At 38.7% G+C, this 16,138-nt stretch overlaps 1 protein-coding gene across 4 annotated transcripts in view; it reads right to left on the bottom strand.

The window, feature by feature from the left end:
• secisbp2l (SECIS binding protein 2-like) overlaps positions 1–16,138 on the bottom strand; it is a 52,379-nt gene that overhangs the window by 32,137 nt on the left and 4,104 nt on the right. For 3 of the 4 annotated variants that reach the window (XM_078427595.1, XM_078427591.1, XM_078427592.1), the window contains exon 2: positions 1,024–1,199. In XM_078427595.1, the coding sequence (XP_078283721.1) occupies positions 1,024–1,199 (176 nt within the window). Of the gene's footprint in view, positions 1–1,023; positions 1,200–10,683; positions 10,777–16,138 lie in introns of all 4 variants that reach the window. The other variant, XM_078427593.1, reaches the window with a different exon arrangement.

Here is a 16,138-nt window from a genome sequence, read left to right as displayed (position 1 = left end):
AACTAATACTAAATTTCAGAAGTGTTCAATGAAAATATTCAAAAACCAAACTATATATCAAGAAATGATACATGGAACAATGGTCAGGAGAGTTTTAGCCCAAAAAAACACTAAACATTATAATTACCATGAAATCCCATGTGCAACTCATGCTTGCTATTATTCATTCACACCTCTTGAAGATCAACATTTTTGGTAAACAAATTTCTTGAAATCTCCCTCAGATCACAAACTATTGTGTGTCCATGAGACTGAGACTAGCTCATTTTCCAAATAATACAGAATACTGAATAACTTGTTGCCCACATTGCAAGGTTTGAAAAGATGAAAAGCAAAACGAATGATATTCTCATCCGCAGACTGTGGACGGTAGAAGCACAGGCAAATGCCATAGGAATTCAGTGAAGCATAGAAAGTGGACAAATCCCAGAAAATTTCATGGAGAAAAACTGTTAAAGGGATTCTCTTTTACCCTGGTTCAAGACAGATGCAGGATAGACACACAAAGCTGAAGTAACTCAGCGGATCAGATAGCATCTCTTGAGAAAAGGAATAGGTGACGTTTCGGGCTGAGACCCTTCTTCAGACTCCAGAAGGGTCTCGACTCGAAATGTCACCTATTCCTTTTCTCCAGAGATGCTGTCTGATCTGCTGAGTTACTCCTGCTTTTTGTGTCTATCTTTGGTTTAAACCAGCATCTGCAGTTCCTTCCTACACAAGATAGATGCAAGAACTGGCATCTTCTGGTGTTTGTTTTATCTTATGTTTGGCAGTGTGCAGAATTAAGCTACTTCTTGGCATTGGTATGCATCTGAACAAATCTTTCAAATTGTTTGGACTGGGGTTTTATTATATAAACCATACAAGCTGTAGCTATCGGCATTTTACTATACGATGCACCACAATTACCTCAATCAGGCATAATGCTGAAACTTGAGAACACTTTTCATCTTGAGAATGTAATCAGCAGTTCTTAATGGAAATATGCAAGGGTACAAATGTGGTTCCTGTACCCACACTCACCTATTATTAGATTGGTTTTCTTGTACAAAGGGATAACAGGTTATCAAGTAGCTTGGAATAGGTGGAACATCAACACCACAACCATTTCCATCATTTTGGAGTGCCATAGGAACAACTGTCTCAATACCCTTCTTCTGGGGTATAAATGGCTCTACCTCTGCTGAAAGCTGGATATCCTAAATAAAATGACAAAGAAATGTCAATCCATTACTCAAAAAAACATAGCCAGAATTTTAATATCGTATTAAAATACCACAAAAGCTTATTCCATGCTAGTCATTCATAGCAGCCTTCATACAAATTCAACAGTAGGAAGAAAATAACATGGCATTCAACTCCATTTGTACTCTATATAGGCATGCACTAATCTGTAACATTAGCATATCTTAAAAATAGCACATTTCGTATTTATCATGGCTGAGTTTAATTGAAAGTTGCACTTAATATTGCTCAAAGAAAATGTAGTACAGTATTTAGAGAATGAGTTTTGCAAAAGGAAAATGGGCCGTCAAATGAGCCATGTCACTAATGTCAGATTTTCCATCCCGCTAGTTAAATGAGGCACGTTCAAAAGATGGGTCATTGATGACCACTGATGGAATGGAAGGTAGAAGACAACATTTAATACCAAGAAATTGGTGAGCAGAACTTTGTCTTTTAAATTCAAATGTCCAGTATTCAGAATACTTTGTTTTTGTGCTGTCATATGAACTTTCCTCTATTTCCTTTCAAAATGAAAGCTGGCAACTTAAATGTGGTGAAGGCGGCATATGGTATACTTGCTTTCATAGGTCAGGGCATTAAGCATAAGCGTCAAGGTGCAGCTTTATAGGACTTTGGTCAGGTCACATTTGGAGTATTGCATTCACTTTTCTCCAAGATGGACGAATCATATATTAGAAGGCATAGCTTTAAGGTGAGAGGGGAAACGTTTAAGCCACATGTGCAGGGCATGGTGTTTTTTTTTGCACAGAGGATGGTGAGTGCCTGGTACATGCTGCCAGAGGTGGTGGTTGAGGCAGATAAACTTGTGGCATTTAAGAGACTTCTGGATAGGCATTCTGGCTATGCAGGGAATGGAGGGATATGGATTAAATGCAGGCAGATAAGAGTTAGTCTTAGCTTCATGTCCATCACAGACATTGTGGGCATAAAGGCTGTTCTTGTGCTGTACTGTTCTATGTTTTACACAAAACCATCATCACTTTAAATATATCTGAATCACCGAGGCATCTGTACCCAAAATTTTTACTTGTTCAAATTAAAAGAACATTTTCTGAAGTACTCAGCCAAATTAATCGACACTAGGTTATGGAATTTGTGATATCTATTGCTGGTTTAAAGTACAGATCAAGCCTCCTCTGTCAATCTAAGCCCCAAATGGGTCCATCAATGAGCTGGATTTACAGGTCAATTTATCAGTGATGGCCTGGAATACCATAGAATGTTTGGTTCAGATACAAAACTAGCAAGTCTGTCATTGACAAACAAGTCAGAACACCCTTCCAATTTTGATCACTTACAAAAGAGAACCCTGCTTTTCCTTTCATCTTCCTCCAATATGATGCTAACATGATACAACTGTAAACATGGTTTGAAGGTTTGCCACATGGATATACAGTGCCCTCCATAATGTTTCGGACAAAGACCCATCATTTATTTATTTGCCTCTGTATTGCACAATTTGAGATTTGTAATAGAAAAAAATCACGTGGTTAAAGTGCACATTGTCAGATTTTATTAAAGGCCATTTTTATACATTTTGGTTTCACCATGTAGAAATTACAACTGTGTTTATACATAGTCCCCCCATTTCAGGGCACCATAATGTTTGGGACACATGGCTTCACAGGTCTTTGTAATTGCTCAGGTGTGTTTAATTGCCTCCTTAATGCAGGTGTAAGAGAGCTCTCAGCACCTCGTCTTTCAATCGCCTTTGGAAACTTTTATTGCTTTTTATCAACATGAGGACCAAAGTTGTGCCAATGAAAGTCAAATAAGCCATTATGAGACTGAGAAACAAGAATAAATCTGTTAGAGACATCAGCCAAATGTTAGGCTTACCAAAATTAACTGTTTGGAACATCACTAAGAAGAAAGAAAGCATTGGTGAGCTTACTGATCGCAAATGGACCGGCAGGCCAAGGTAGTCCTCCACAGCTGATGACAGAAGAATTCTCTCTATAATAAAGAAAAATCCCCAAACACCTGTCCGACAGATCAGAAACACTCTACAGAAGTCTGGTGTGGATTTGTCAATGACCACTATCCGCAGAAGACTTCATGAACAGAAATACAGAGGCCACACTGCAAGATGCAAACCACTGGTTAGCTGCAAAAATAGGATGGCCAGGTTACAGTTTGCCAAGAAGTACTTAAAAGAGCAACCACAGTTCTGGAAAAAGGACTTGTGGACAGATGAGACGAAGATTAATTTATATCAGAGTGATGGCAAGAGCAAAGTATGGAGGAGTGAAGAAACTGCCCAAGATCCAAAGCATACCACCTCATCTGTGAAACATGGTGGTGGGGGGTGTTATGGCAGTGGATGTATGGCTGCTGAAGGAACTGGTTCACTTATCGTCATTGATGATACAACTGCTGATGGTAGTAGCATAATGAATTCTGAAGTGTATAATAAACACATCCTATCTGCTCAAGTTCAAACAAATGCCTCAAAACTCATTGGCCGGCGATTCATTCTACAGCAAGTCAATGATCCCAAACATACTGCTAAAGCAACAAAGGAGTTTTTCAAAGCTAAAAAATGGTCAATTCTTGAGTGGCCAAGTCAATCACCCACTATGAACCCAATTGAGCATGCTTTTTATATGCTGAAGAGAAAGTTGAAGAGAAAACTGAAGGGGACTAGCCCCCAAAACAAGCTTAAGCTAAAGATGGCTGCAATACAGGCCTGGCAGAGAATCACCAGAGAAGACACCCAGCAACTGGTGATGTCCATGAATCGCAGACTTCAAACAGTCATTGCATGCAAAGGATATGCAACAAAATACTAAGCATGACTACTTTCATTTACATGACATAGCTGTGTCCTAAACATTATGGTGCCCTGAAATGGGGGGACTATGTATAAACACTGATGTAATTTCTACATGGTGAAACCAAAATGTATAAAAATGGCCTTTATTAAAATCTGACAACGTGCACTTTAACCACATTTGATTTTTTTCTATTACAAATCGCAAATTGTCGAGTACAGAGGCAAATAAATAAATGAGTCTTTGTCCCAAATATTATGGAGGGCACTGTACAAGTTGGCAAGTTTCAATTACAGTCCAAAGGTGTGAATAAAATGCTGCCATCCTCCTGATAGCAACACAAAATACATGCAGGGAGTATAATTTGCCTATCATTTTGAGACAGATCGCTTCACAAGCACTTGATAGCTTCTCTGAAGCCAAAGATAGTAAAGAGCAAGGCTAGCATCCTCACCATTCTGTACTGCAGATGAATCTGCCCATGATAATATTTACAGAACTCAACTTAATGATCACACCAACGACTGTAGAGCCTCTATTCCTTTTCTCCAGAGATGCTGTGTGACCCGAAGAGAGACACAAAAAGCTGGACAGGCAGCATCTCTGAAGAGAAGGAATGGGTGACTTTTCGGGTCGACACCCATGCTGTCTGACCCACTGCATTACTCCAGCTTTTTGAATCTATCTAGCAATTACATGGTTCAAAATTGCATTAGCTTCATTAACAGCTCTACAATTTCCATCTGCGTGCTATCCAGTCAGAAGAAAGGCATTACAAGATTACAATCGAGCCATTTACAATGTATAGATACATGATAAGGGAATAACGTTTAGTGTAAGGTAAAGCCAGCAAAGTCCGATCAAGGATAGTCCGAGGGTCACCAAAGACCAAGGGGTATAGTACAATGGCGCACTGAATATTCAGTACTAGGACCACTACTTGGATGCAAGGGCACAATTTCCAAATCTGAAGTAACACAAAAAATGGAAGCACAATGAACTGGGAGGTGGATCGCATGAGATTTCAAGATATAAACTGACTGAGAGATGCAAAGTGTTATATTTTGGTGTCATGAGAAAATGCAATCCTAATAAGAGGGCACATTTCTTAAAGCAATGCAAGAACAGATCTGGGGAATGTTCATGCATTGTTTGTTGAGAGTGGCATAGAAGACAGAAACAAATTACCAAATCCCAGCATTTTACATAGAAATATAAGAGTATGAGGGCAAGGAAGTGATGAACATTGATAAACTGGTTCAGCCACAACTGGAGTTGTGTATCAGTTCTGGAAACCACATGGAGTAGACACAAACATCAATGCTGTTACCTAGAGCATTAAACAATTTGCTGGTAGAACTTAGCGACCCGATGCAGGGTTTGGACCAAAAATGACTCTGCAGATGCAGTTCAACCTGCTGAGTTCCTTCAGCAGATTGTTTGTTGTGTTCTGGAAATGGCATATTAGGAAAGTTGTACATAGCTTTATTAGGTCACAGGTATCAAGACCAGAACAATTTTTTTTTATATGCACAAGACATTTGCTAAAGGAAATCCAGGGATGCAGGACTTTAATGTGCAAAGACTAGAAAAGCTGGAGGTTATTCTCATTCAAACAAAGATTCAGACAGGATCCATGAAGAACAAAGATAGAGGAAAAACATTCCCATGGCATAGAGGTCAAGAATTACGGGACATAAAATGAAGGTAATTTGTAAAAGAATCAAAACTGACATGAGGAACTTTTTTTTTTAAGGCAAGGAGTAAGGATTTGGAATGTCCTCACAGGGCTAATAGTGGAGACAGATATAATTGTGGGACTTGCTTATATATCTGAAAGCCAAGTGCCAAGAGTGTTTGTCACATGGACTGGATGTGAAGCGAAATATTGAAATTATTACCAATTACCTGCTTTACAGACACATTAGATGCTACCATGACAGTATATGGCTACCATGTCATACTAGACTATGACAGTGAAAGGAAAATAAACTGCAGGCAATGGGGAGATGCAGGGGGAAATTCTGCAGACACAATGGACTGAACAGTCTTCCCCCAGCATCAGATTCTGTGAAATCAGGTTGCAAGAAAAAGGGATGTCTTTTTAATTCAGTTTTAAATTAATTTTTGTGTATATTTTACCGTTGTGTATTATACTAAACCTAGAAAAATAATTACATTTTACAATATCTTTGTTTAAAAAGGGTCCCAAGTGTTCGCAAACATAAGAGCTTTGTCAAATTTCTGAAGGCAGTGGATTTCCAGTGCCGAGAACCCACTCTCCCCCTCCCACCGCCACTCCTTGCTCGGCCATACCAAAGTCCTGACAGCCCAGATACCATGTCCAAGCAGCAGTGGAAAATTAGTGCCCAAAAGCATTCAACCATCGACTTTGAACCACTTGATGATGTATCCTGTTACCTGCAAGCTTCTACATTTTAAAACCAAACTCATCAAGACTGCCAACAGCAATGAACAGTTTGTTTTAAGTAAACAAAAAGATTCCAGTTAGTAATTGTGTACATCTCTCCAAATAAATAATAGATTTACTTTGATGTTATTGAATTAACATATGCATCAATGAGGACATGTAATTAGTCCCTATGTGCAGAGCTAACAAACACAAATGAAATTCAGCAAAATTTACAAAAAGGTTTTCAAAGGGTATTTTTAATCCTTTCTCCCCACCCTTCTCCCTCCTCCCAAAGAGACAGAGCTTTGAGGTGCATATTCAAAGATGTTGGATTATATATTGGTTGAACAAGCCGGGTAACTTTCCAAAATGGAAATTGCGATATGAAACATAGCAGTTTCAGGTTCATAAGGTGGTCTAGATAGTTTTTGGCACATTGGTCTTCTGCAGTCAGGGTTTTGAGTATAGAAGTTGGGATGTTATATTACAGCTGTACAAGGCACTGGCAAGGCCACAGTTGGGTGTAGTGTTCAGTTTTGGTCACCCTGTTATGGGAAAGGTGTTAAGCTGGAAAGGGTGCAGAGATTTACTAGGATGTTGACAGGACTTGAGGGGCTGAGCAAAAGGGAGAGGTTGGGCAGGCTAGGACTGTATTCCTTGGAATGCAGGAGGATGAAGGGTGATCTTATGGAGGTGTACCAGATCATGAGGGGAATAGATACGGTAGTCGCACAGTCTTTTATACAGAGAAGGGGAATCTAGTAGAGGATAGCAGTGTCATCATTAAAGTTTCAAAGCATTAAGGTGGATAAATCCCCAGAGCCTGATTGGATCTATCCCAGGTTATTGTGAGAGTGAAGAGAGGAGATTACAGGGGCCTTGTCAAAGCGGTATGGATTCATAACTGGCTTAGCCATAACACAACAAAGGGTAGTGGAGGAAAAGTGTTATTCTTGCTGGAGGTCTGTGACCACTGATGTTCCACAGATGTATACAGTGAGGAAGGCAGCAGGATTTAGATCGGTTACAAATATGGGTGGAGAAATGGCAGACGGAATTTAATCTGAACAAGCGTGAGTTGTTGCACTTTGGGAAGTCGAATGTAAAGGGAAAGTATGCGGTTAATGCCTAGCCCCTCAGGACAGAAAAATAAGGAAGTTATGATACAGCTTTACACGATATTGGCTAGGCCAAATCCGGAATATTGTGCGTAGTTTTGGTCAGCACAGTCTGGAATTGCTCTGGGGAGAATACAGAGCAGATTCCCCAGGACGCAGTGTTACAATTCACAGGGAGAGACTGGATAGGTTGAGCATATTTTGCTTCAAAGCATAAGTATCCATAACCAGATTGCACAGTTTAAGTGAAGAAATTTATAAGTAATTAAACATTTTTTTAAATCCAGAAGGTGACTGCAATTTGGAACACATTGCCTTAGAGGGTGAAGCAACAAAGATTCTCACTGCATCTGGATGGCATTTGAATTACCAAGGCATAAAGGCTATGGACCAAGTGCTGGTAAATGAGATTGGTTTAGATGGATGCATGGACAGGGTGGTGTGTGTGTGTGTGTGTGGCCTGTTTCTTTGCTGCCTGCCCATAATTTTTCAGTGTAACCCACCTCTTGAAAATAAGCCATTTTTTTCAGAAGTTTTTCTGTTTTATTGTAACCACAACAATTTGTTCTTGTTATATTGTTGCATCAATCAGCAAAAAAACCCTCAAAGAAAGCATTGTGGTAAGCTGCAGCTGCCAAAAAGCAATAGACATGGAATACTAAAAGCAGTAAAAATGGAAACACAAGAGACTGCAGATGCTGGAATTTTGAGCAATAAACAACATGCTGGAGGGACTCAGCGGGTCAAGCAACATCTGTGCGGGAAAAAGGACAGTCGACTATTCGGGTCACAAGGTCCAGTTCTCTCCGCAGATGTTGTTTGATCTGCTGAGTTCCTTCAGCAGTTTGATTATCATATCATATCATATCATATCATATATATACAGCCGGAAACAGGCCTTTTCGGCCCTCCAAGTCCGTGCCGCCCAGTGATCCCCGTACATTTAACACTATCCTACACCCACTAGGGACAATTTTTACATTTACCCAGCCAATTAACCTACATACCTGTACGTCTTTGGAGTGTGGGAGGAAACCGAAGATCTCGGAGAAAACCCACGCAGGTCACGGGGAGAACGTACAAACTCCTTACAGTGCAACACCCGTAGTCAGGATCGAACCTGAGTCTCCGGCGCTGCATTCGCTGTAAAGCAGCAACTCTACCGCTGAGCTACCGTGCTCAAGATTCCAGCAGTCTCTTGTATCTGCATTTTACTCCTCCACTGCTAAATGCCTTCGGAGTATACCCACTTTGAAGAAGTTCTCCTATTATCAACAAGAGTTCTGAGAGACCCTCTCTCACTGCTCCTCCCACTGTGATCCCTTTTGCTCCTTGAGCATATTTTGCTGAGGAAACAGATCTCTACACATCATTTTTACAAAGTTTATTTAATTACAGGCAAAAGGACGCAAGGATCAGCCAATGATTTTGAGAATTATTTTCTCAAGAAATGCAGTTTTGACATAGATAAGGCAATTACCATGCAGATGATGCAGAAAGGGTTTACCAATGAGTGGTGGGTGCCTGGTACACAAGACCAGGGGTGGTGGTGAATGCAGATGCAATAGTGGCGTTTAAGAGTCTTTTAGATGGGCACACAGATTTGCAAAGAATGGAAGAATATGGCTAATGTGCAGGCAGAGGACATTAATATTTGCTTTATGTAGAAACAAATAATGCAGATGCTGATTTTCAAAAAAAGCGCTGGAGTAATTCAGCAGATCAGACAGAATCCCTGTAGAACATGGATGTGATGCTTTGGGTTGGGACCATGTTTTAGACTGAAGTGTCCTGACCCGAAACATCACCTCTCCATGTTCTCCAAGAATGCTGCCTGACCTGCTAAGTTATTCCAGCACTTTGCATCGACATATGCATTATGTTCGGCAACGATATTGCAGGCCAAAGGGCAGCTACCGTTGCTGTATTGTTCTACGTTCTTGGTCAAAATAAGTACTATTTCATGTACACAAACAATTTCATTGTGGAAAAAGTTACATAATCAGTTCTAACTAATTTATTCAAATACTGAAAGGATAATTCAAATACAATTCAAGTAGAAGAGAGGTAAAGAAGGCCTATGATATGCTTGCCTTCATCGGTTGGGGCTTGAGTACAAGAGTCAGGAAGATGCATTGCAACTTTACAGAACCTTGGTTAGGCCACATTTGGATATTGTGCTCTGTTCTAGTCACTCCACCACAGGAATGATCTGGAGGCTTTGGAGAAGGTGCAGGTGATTTACCAGAATTCTACCTGGACAAGAAGTATCTGGTATAAGGAGAGGTTGGATCGTTTTCTATGTAGAGTGGATGTTGAAGGAAGACCTGCTAATAGTATATAAAATTAGGAGATATATAGATAGGGTATAAAATCAGAACCTTTTTCCCCAGGGTGGTAATGTCAAAGATTAGAAGGCATAGTTTTAAGGTTAGAGGGTGAAAATTTAAAAAGAGATGTGTGGGACAAATATTTTTTTAAATAGAGTGGTGGGTGCCTGCAGTAGTGATGAAAGCAGATACCACTGTGACATGTCAGAGGCTTTTACAGAAGCACATGGATATGAAAGGAGCGGAGGGATATGGATCACGTGCAGGCCAAGGAGATTACTTGACATCATGTTCGGTATATACATTGTGGGTCAAAGTGCCTGTTCCTCTGCTCTGCTGTTCATTGTTCCATGTTCTATGAAACAACAATGCTCATCATTGGAATAAAAAATGGCAATTTTATAAAAAATGGTTCTCCAAATTAACTTCGGATATTTTGGATGGAAAAACTTGTTGTTCCATCAACTAAGAAATTACAACAAATGTTTGCTATTAGCCATGGTGCATCAGATTTTAATGCAAAATCTGATTACAGATTGGAATGGATCAAAGTTGCAAAATAAATTTCCTGCTATCATGCACTGTAAAATAACAATACAACAAAAACTGAATATATTAGGGCGATTAAAATAACAGCAACAATAATTTTATATACCTTTCACCTACAATAAAATTCATCAATGTGATATTTCATTAAACATTATAAATTCAACATTTTTTAAATGATGTACTTTTGCATAAACTGGGTAATGTGTAAGGAGACCAGTGACCTGGTCTTGGGGAACTAAATAATATTTTACCTGCTATTACAAAACAATCCTTCCAGCTTCCTATTATCAAGTTGGCTAATTCACTATATTTTAGCACATGATGGCAGACTGGATTACTAGTTTCTGTAAATAAAGCAAAAATAAAACATTAGTGTTTTCTGATATGATAGTTTTGCACTATTACAAAGTAACTTGTAAGTTTAAGTTTTTTCAAACTGGTTTGAAGAAAAACCTTGTTTAATACACAGAAATCTTTGTAACATTGACAGCTATTAATGAATATTTTAGATTATTACAAAATGAGTGGCATGTTCACTGAGAATTGGTTTCTCAGATAAGAATAATCTTAGGACCCATTGGAAAGATGAGTGGATTTTGCTTGGTAGCCTGGTCAATATACAACTCATTCAATACAATGAAAACAAATAATCTCAGATTTATCTCAGTGCGAGCTCAAAAGTCCTGAACATAAATAAAGCCAATTATGTTGGGATAGATGGGATGATTTAGCTAAATTTGATGGGGAAGATAAATTATAACATTTGCCAGAAGACAAGAATTTCAAAATTTCAATATTCTCGGTGAAGTAAATACAATTTACAGCTTACAATTTTGCCAAAAGTAATATGTAGACATCCTGAAGTAGATCAGCATAATGTGAAAGGTACATTAGAATTTCATGGCAAACAACTTACAAATGAGAATCTGTGGAGCCTGAGCCATGAAGATCACAAGAGGCACCAAAACAGCTTACTACAACAATGCGTTTGAAAGCATTCTTCTACATCGAGACAGTGATAATAGCCATTTTCAAAAGATAGCAAAACGGAGTGCAGCATTAAATAGGCAAGGCATGCAAGACGATTGGCATAATGCTGGCAAATGGGGGTTAGTGTAGTTGGATATAAAAGTTGACATTGACATGGTGGGCCCAACAGTCACTGAATCAATGACTCATAGCCTAATATGCCTTCATTCAGATTCCCTCTCTACAGCTGCCCCATAAACCCATTGATTGCATAACATTGTATTCAGCCTATTCTCAAAGCAACCATGCCACACTTCAAACATATTCCTCATGATACCCATTCTGCCTCCAAACTATATGGAACTTAAACTTCATCATTTTCTCCTTTTGCAAAAAAAAAATATGCTGGCAGAACCCAGCGGGTCAGGCAGCACATCTGGGGAGGCAATGGACGGACAAAGTTTCAGGTTGTGACTCTTCCTCAGACTTGTTTTTTCCTTTACTTAGTTCTGAGTAATGGTCTTTGACCCAAAACAATAACTCAATTGTATTTTTTACCAATGGTGCCTGACCTACTGAGTATTTCCAACATGTTCTGTTTTTATAATAAAAAGGGGAAAGTAAAATATTTGTTTTCACACAAATTTCTTAAAAGTCATATCCAATGCTGCTTTAGATTTTTTTGCAATCACAGAAATTAGATAAGTAAATTATTAGGAAGACAAAAGAGACTGTCATTGCTGAATCTGGAACAAAAAATTATTGGGAGGCTTTAAATAGTTGAAAATGCAAGCTTAGCCAAACCCGTTTTTTTATCCCATAATATAATGCTCACTTTGTTCTATGCATCACTTGGATCTACTTGCATGCTCTGAGTATGTCCTGGTGAATCTGGACCCTGGAAGTTACTGTAAGCAGACAAATCTATCCAGATCAGAAAATCATAGGAATTTGACCCTGTCTATCAGGAAATGTGCAACAGGATATGAAGAATTATACTCTTATTCCCATTCAAGCGATTTCATAGGAAATACTTTACTATCCAATACATAAAACCCAATATTCAACTTTAAAATATTTTGACCTACATTTGCAATGTAGAATGAAAGCAATATTCAGCCCACTCATGGGTAGGACCTCCAGATAGTGATATTCTGTTGTTTCTTACTCCCCAATGGAATAAATTCCACATCTAATGTTCTGACACTTGCCTCCCACTTGCTTCAAAGTCAAAACATTTCAGGCATTTGGATTGTTTGAAATAAATTATTGCAATCAAAATTAACTCCAAGGCACAAAAAGACCAAGATTAATGAGAATCAATAAATTTTTCATCTTTAAAATAATTAAAGTTTCATTTGAGGCACAAGAGAATGCAGATGTTGAAATCTGAAAGATGTTGAAATCTGAAGCAAAAAAATGATATGGTTGAAGTATTAGGTTGAGATTTTGCAGTGGGACAGATAATGTAGAGGGAAAATAACCAATGTAAGGAGGTGAGAGGGAGGAAGAGGGTTGAGATAAGGGCTGGTTGGTGAAACCAGGGGTGAGGCAAGGAAAGTTGGGCAGATGGAGCACAAGGGGGGGAGGGGGGGAGGGGGGGGGGGGGGGGGAAAGAGTTCAGAGGTGGAACCTGGTGGGTGATAGGTGGAAAAAATTATGGAAGTAATTAGGCAGATGAGTCCAGCTGGACACGAGAGAGAAGATAGATTTCAAGTATTGTTAAAGATCTGATTGCAACAATAGAAATGAGCTAACATACACATGTACACCACATCAATTTTAAAAAACACTGATTTAAAATAAAATAATGCAATCTAAATATTAACAGTTGAAGCCATTTCACCACTAATCCCATATTAACTGCGTATACCACAAACTTTACAGAAAATTCTCAAGAATTTGTTTTATCGCACTTGTTTCAGGCAAAAGAAAACTGAAAAAGCCCAATTGTATTGGAGGATATTTAAGCACTGAAGACTTTAGCAGATGGACAGAACAAAGATATAAAAGAAAAAGGACAATGGGTAAAGCTAGGTCTGTTCATTTCATGAAAACTCCTTTATGTTTATTAATGGATATACTGTTAAAGAAAGGCATGCTTGTGCCTCAGTGAAATGATCATTGTGGGACCAATGAGGACGGTAGGAGTCAGATACTGGGGCCAATGAGTGCAGTGATGGGCCAAGTACCATCCCGAAACAATAGCGTGTTTAGTTCTCAGTTCTTGCAAGATTAAAACAAGAAGCAGGAAGAAAAACTGTATGAGAAAAGTGAGCGTCACAGAGTGGCGAGCCTTACTTAACTAAATAAATTTATGATGCATTATCTTGATGCAAATGTCGACCATCCCTTCGCATAGTTGCTGCACAACTCACCGAGTCCGTCCAGCAATTACTTTATTGCACCAAATTGTACAGCATCTGAAGTCACTTGCCTCCAAATTTATTCATGTATGTTTTCAGTTAAAATTTGGTGCCGAGGTGACAAAAAATAAATTAAAAGGGAAAATAAAATCAAGTGTGCAGCTGAACTCCAAGTGTAGCTGGATGACACAATGAATATGACAGTGTTCACCATACATTGCACTGCCTATCACCAAAAACACCCATTCATTAAATACTTTTCACACATCAGTAACATTTGCCTTAGCTTGGGTTGCAACAAAAAAAAAGTGCTGTAAGATGTGTTCCAACAATTTTTACTATATCTTGACTTCACAATAAAACGAACAAATTAAATTATGAGGATGTGGAATTCAGGAACAGCAGATTTGATGTGCGGCCAACTAGTCTCCAAAAGTCTTTAATCTTAGTTAAGATATCAAAATTAATTTTTTAAAGCCTTTTCAAATAACTTGAATGTTTACCTATGATCAAAACACGACTGTCAAATAAAGTTCTGAATGAATTATGTTTAAATAGTGCAAACAAGTTATTACAGATCTGCTGATGAAATGTTTCTTGTGCACCATTCTTATTCTTTCAACATTCTCTCTCTTGTTTAGCTGTTTGCTATCCGAGTGCCGTAACAATGCATCTAGCTGATCTAAATTCAAAGTAATACACATGTAATGTATTACAGTCACCATTACAGAATTTTAAGTAAGTGCAGCCAATTGGTATTATTTCCAAACACATATCACATTATAGTTTAACCTGAAGGCTCTGTTAACCTTCAACTTGGCATGAAAATAGCAGTTTTGAATACTTAGAACATTGAGACACCATTCGTAATATTATCACTACACTTTGCAAAAGGTCACCACATATGCAATATCTGTATTAAAAAGACAATGTGTTACAATTCAGTGGGAACCTTAACCTTTAACAGAAAATGAAACATTTCTGTTCAAGGCCAACAAGTTGAACTGATGTCTTTACACTGCCATACACTGGGTACAAATGCACATAATTAAATTCTTCTAACAATTAAATGGTTTAGCGAAATTTCCAATTCTTAATAAAAACAACTGTGTTGTACAGACCACAACAGTCACTGCAAATCTGAAATGAAAGAGTATTTTAGCAGCTCAAGTACCATTAACTGAGACAGGGAAAAAAACCAAGTAAAGATTACAAGTTGATGAACCTAATCAGAATTGGCTACTTCTGACAACAAAAATGCTAGAATAACTCAGCAGATCAGGACGTATCTCTGGAGAACATGGATGGGCGATGTTTTGGGTCGGGTCCCTTCTTCAGACTGAGTTACTCCAGCAATTTGCGTCTTTTTTTGTAAACCAGCATCGTCTGTTCCTTGGTTTTTCATAGTTTTGGAAAGGCTAGTTATTTAAAATCAACATTCAGTCAAAGGGATTGCAACATATTTCAGCCTATCTATTCTCAGTTTGGAAGTAAATCACTTTATTCCAGGCAACATCTGGTGAATCTCATCTGGACTCCCTCTGTTCTACCATATCCTTTCTAATGTATGTCAACCAGAACAATACATAATAGTTCCAGTGCAGCCTAGCTAATATTTTGCGCAGCTGCAATATAACATCCCAACTCTCATGCTCAATGTCTCAGTCTATGAAGGCAAGCATGTCAAAATGCCTTCTACAGTCCTTTATTCACCAGCGACACCATTTTCAGAGAATTATGAATGCAGACCCTCCTCATGACCCTTCCATCTCAAAATGCATTAACACACTTGTCTGGATTAAATTCCTTTTGTCACCACTCTGCCCAACTTCACAGCTGTTTTATGTTTCTCTGTATCCATCGATAACCTTTATTATTCATGACTCCATCAATTTTTGTGTTGACAAACAACAAAAGTCCCAGCGGTATCTCACTGGTTACAGACTTTCAGGCAGAAAAACAACCTTCTACCGCTATTCTCTGCATGTTGTCACCAAACCCATTTGGATCCATTTGCTAACACACACTGAATTCCATATCCTTTCACTGTCTGGACCTGCCTATCTGCAAGGAACATGTCAAGAGCCCTTTGAAAGTCTTATGTAAACTACGATGACCATTCTGCCTTCATCAATGTTTTTACTTAACATCTCAAAAATCTCAAGCTCATTTACGAGATATGATCTCTGCTGCACAAAACAATGCTGACTCCTCCTAATCAGATCATGTCTTTCCAAGTGTCCACAAATACAATAACCTCCCGACTATTGATGCCAGGATCATCAACCTGAAGCTTCCTGGCTTATCTCACTGCCCTTTGTAAATCAGAGGACAGCATTAGATATCTTCCAGTCTTCTGGCACATCACCAG

The sequence above is a fragment of the Rhinoraja longicauda genome, chromosome 33 (assembly GCF_053455715.1).
Source record: "Rhinoraja longicauda isolate Sanriku21f chromosome 33, sRhiLon1.1, whole genome shotgun sequence".
Classification (NCBI taxonomy): Eukaryota; Metazoa; Chordata; class Chondrichthyes; order Rajiformes; family Arhynchobatidae; genus Rhinoraja; species Rhinoraja longicauda.
This window is presented reverse-complemented; position numbering and strand designations above follow the sequence as displayed.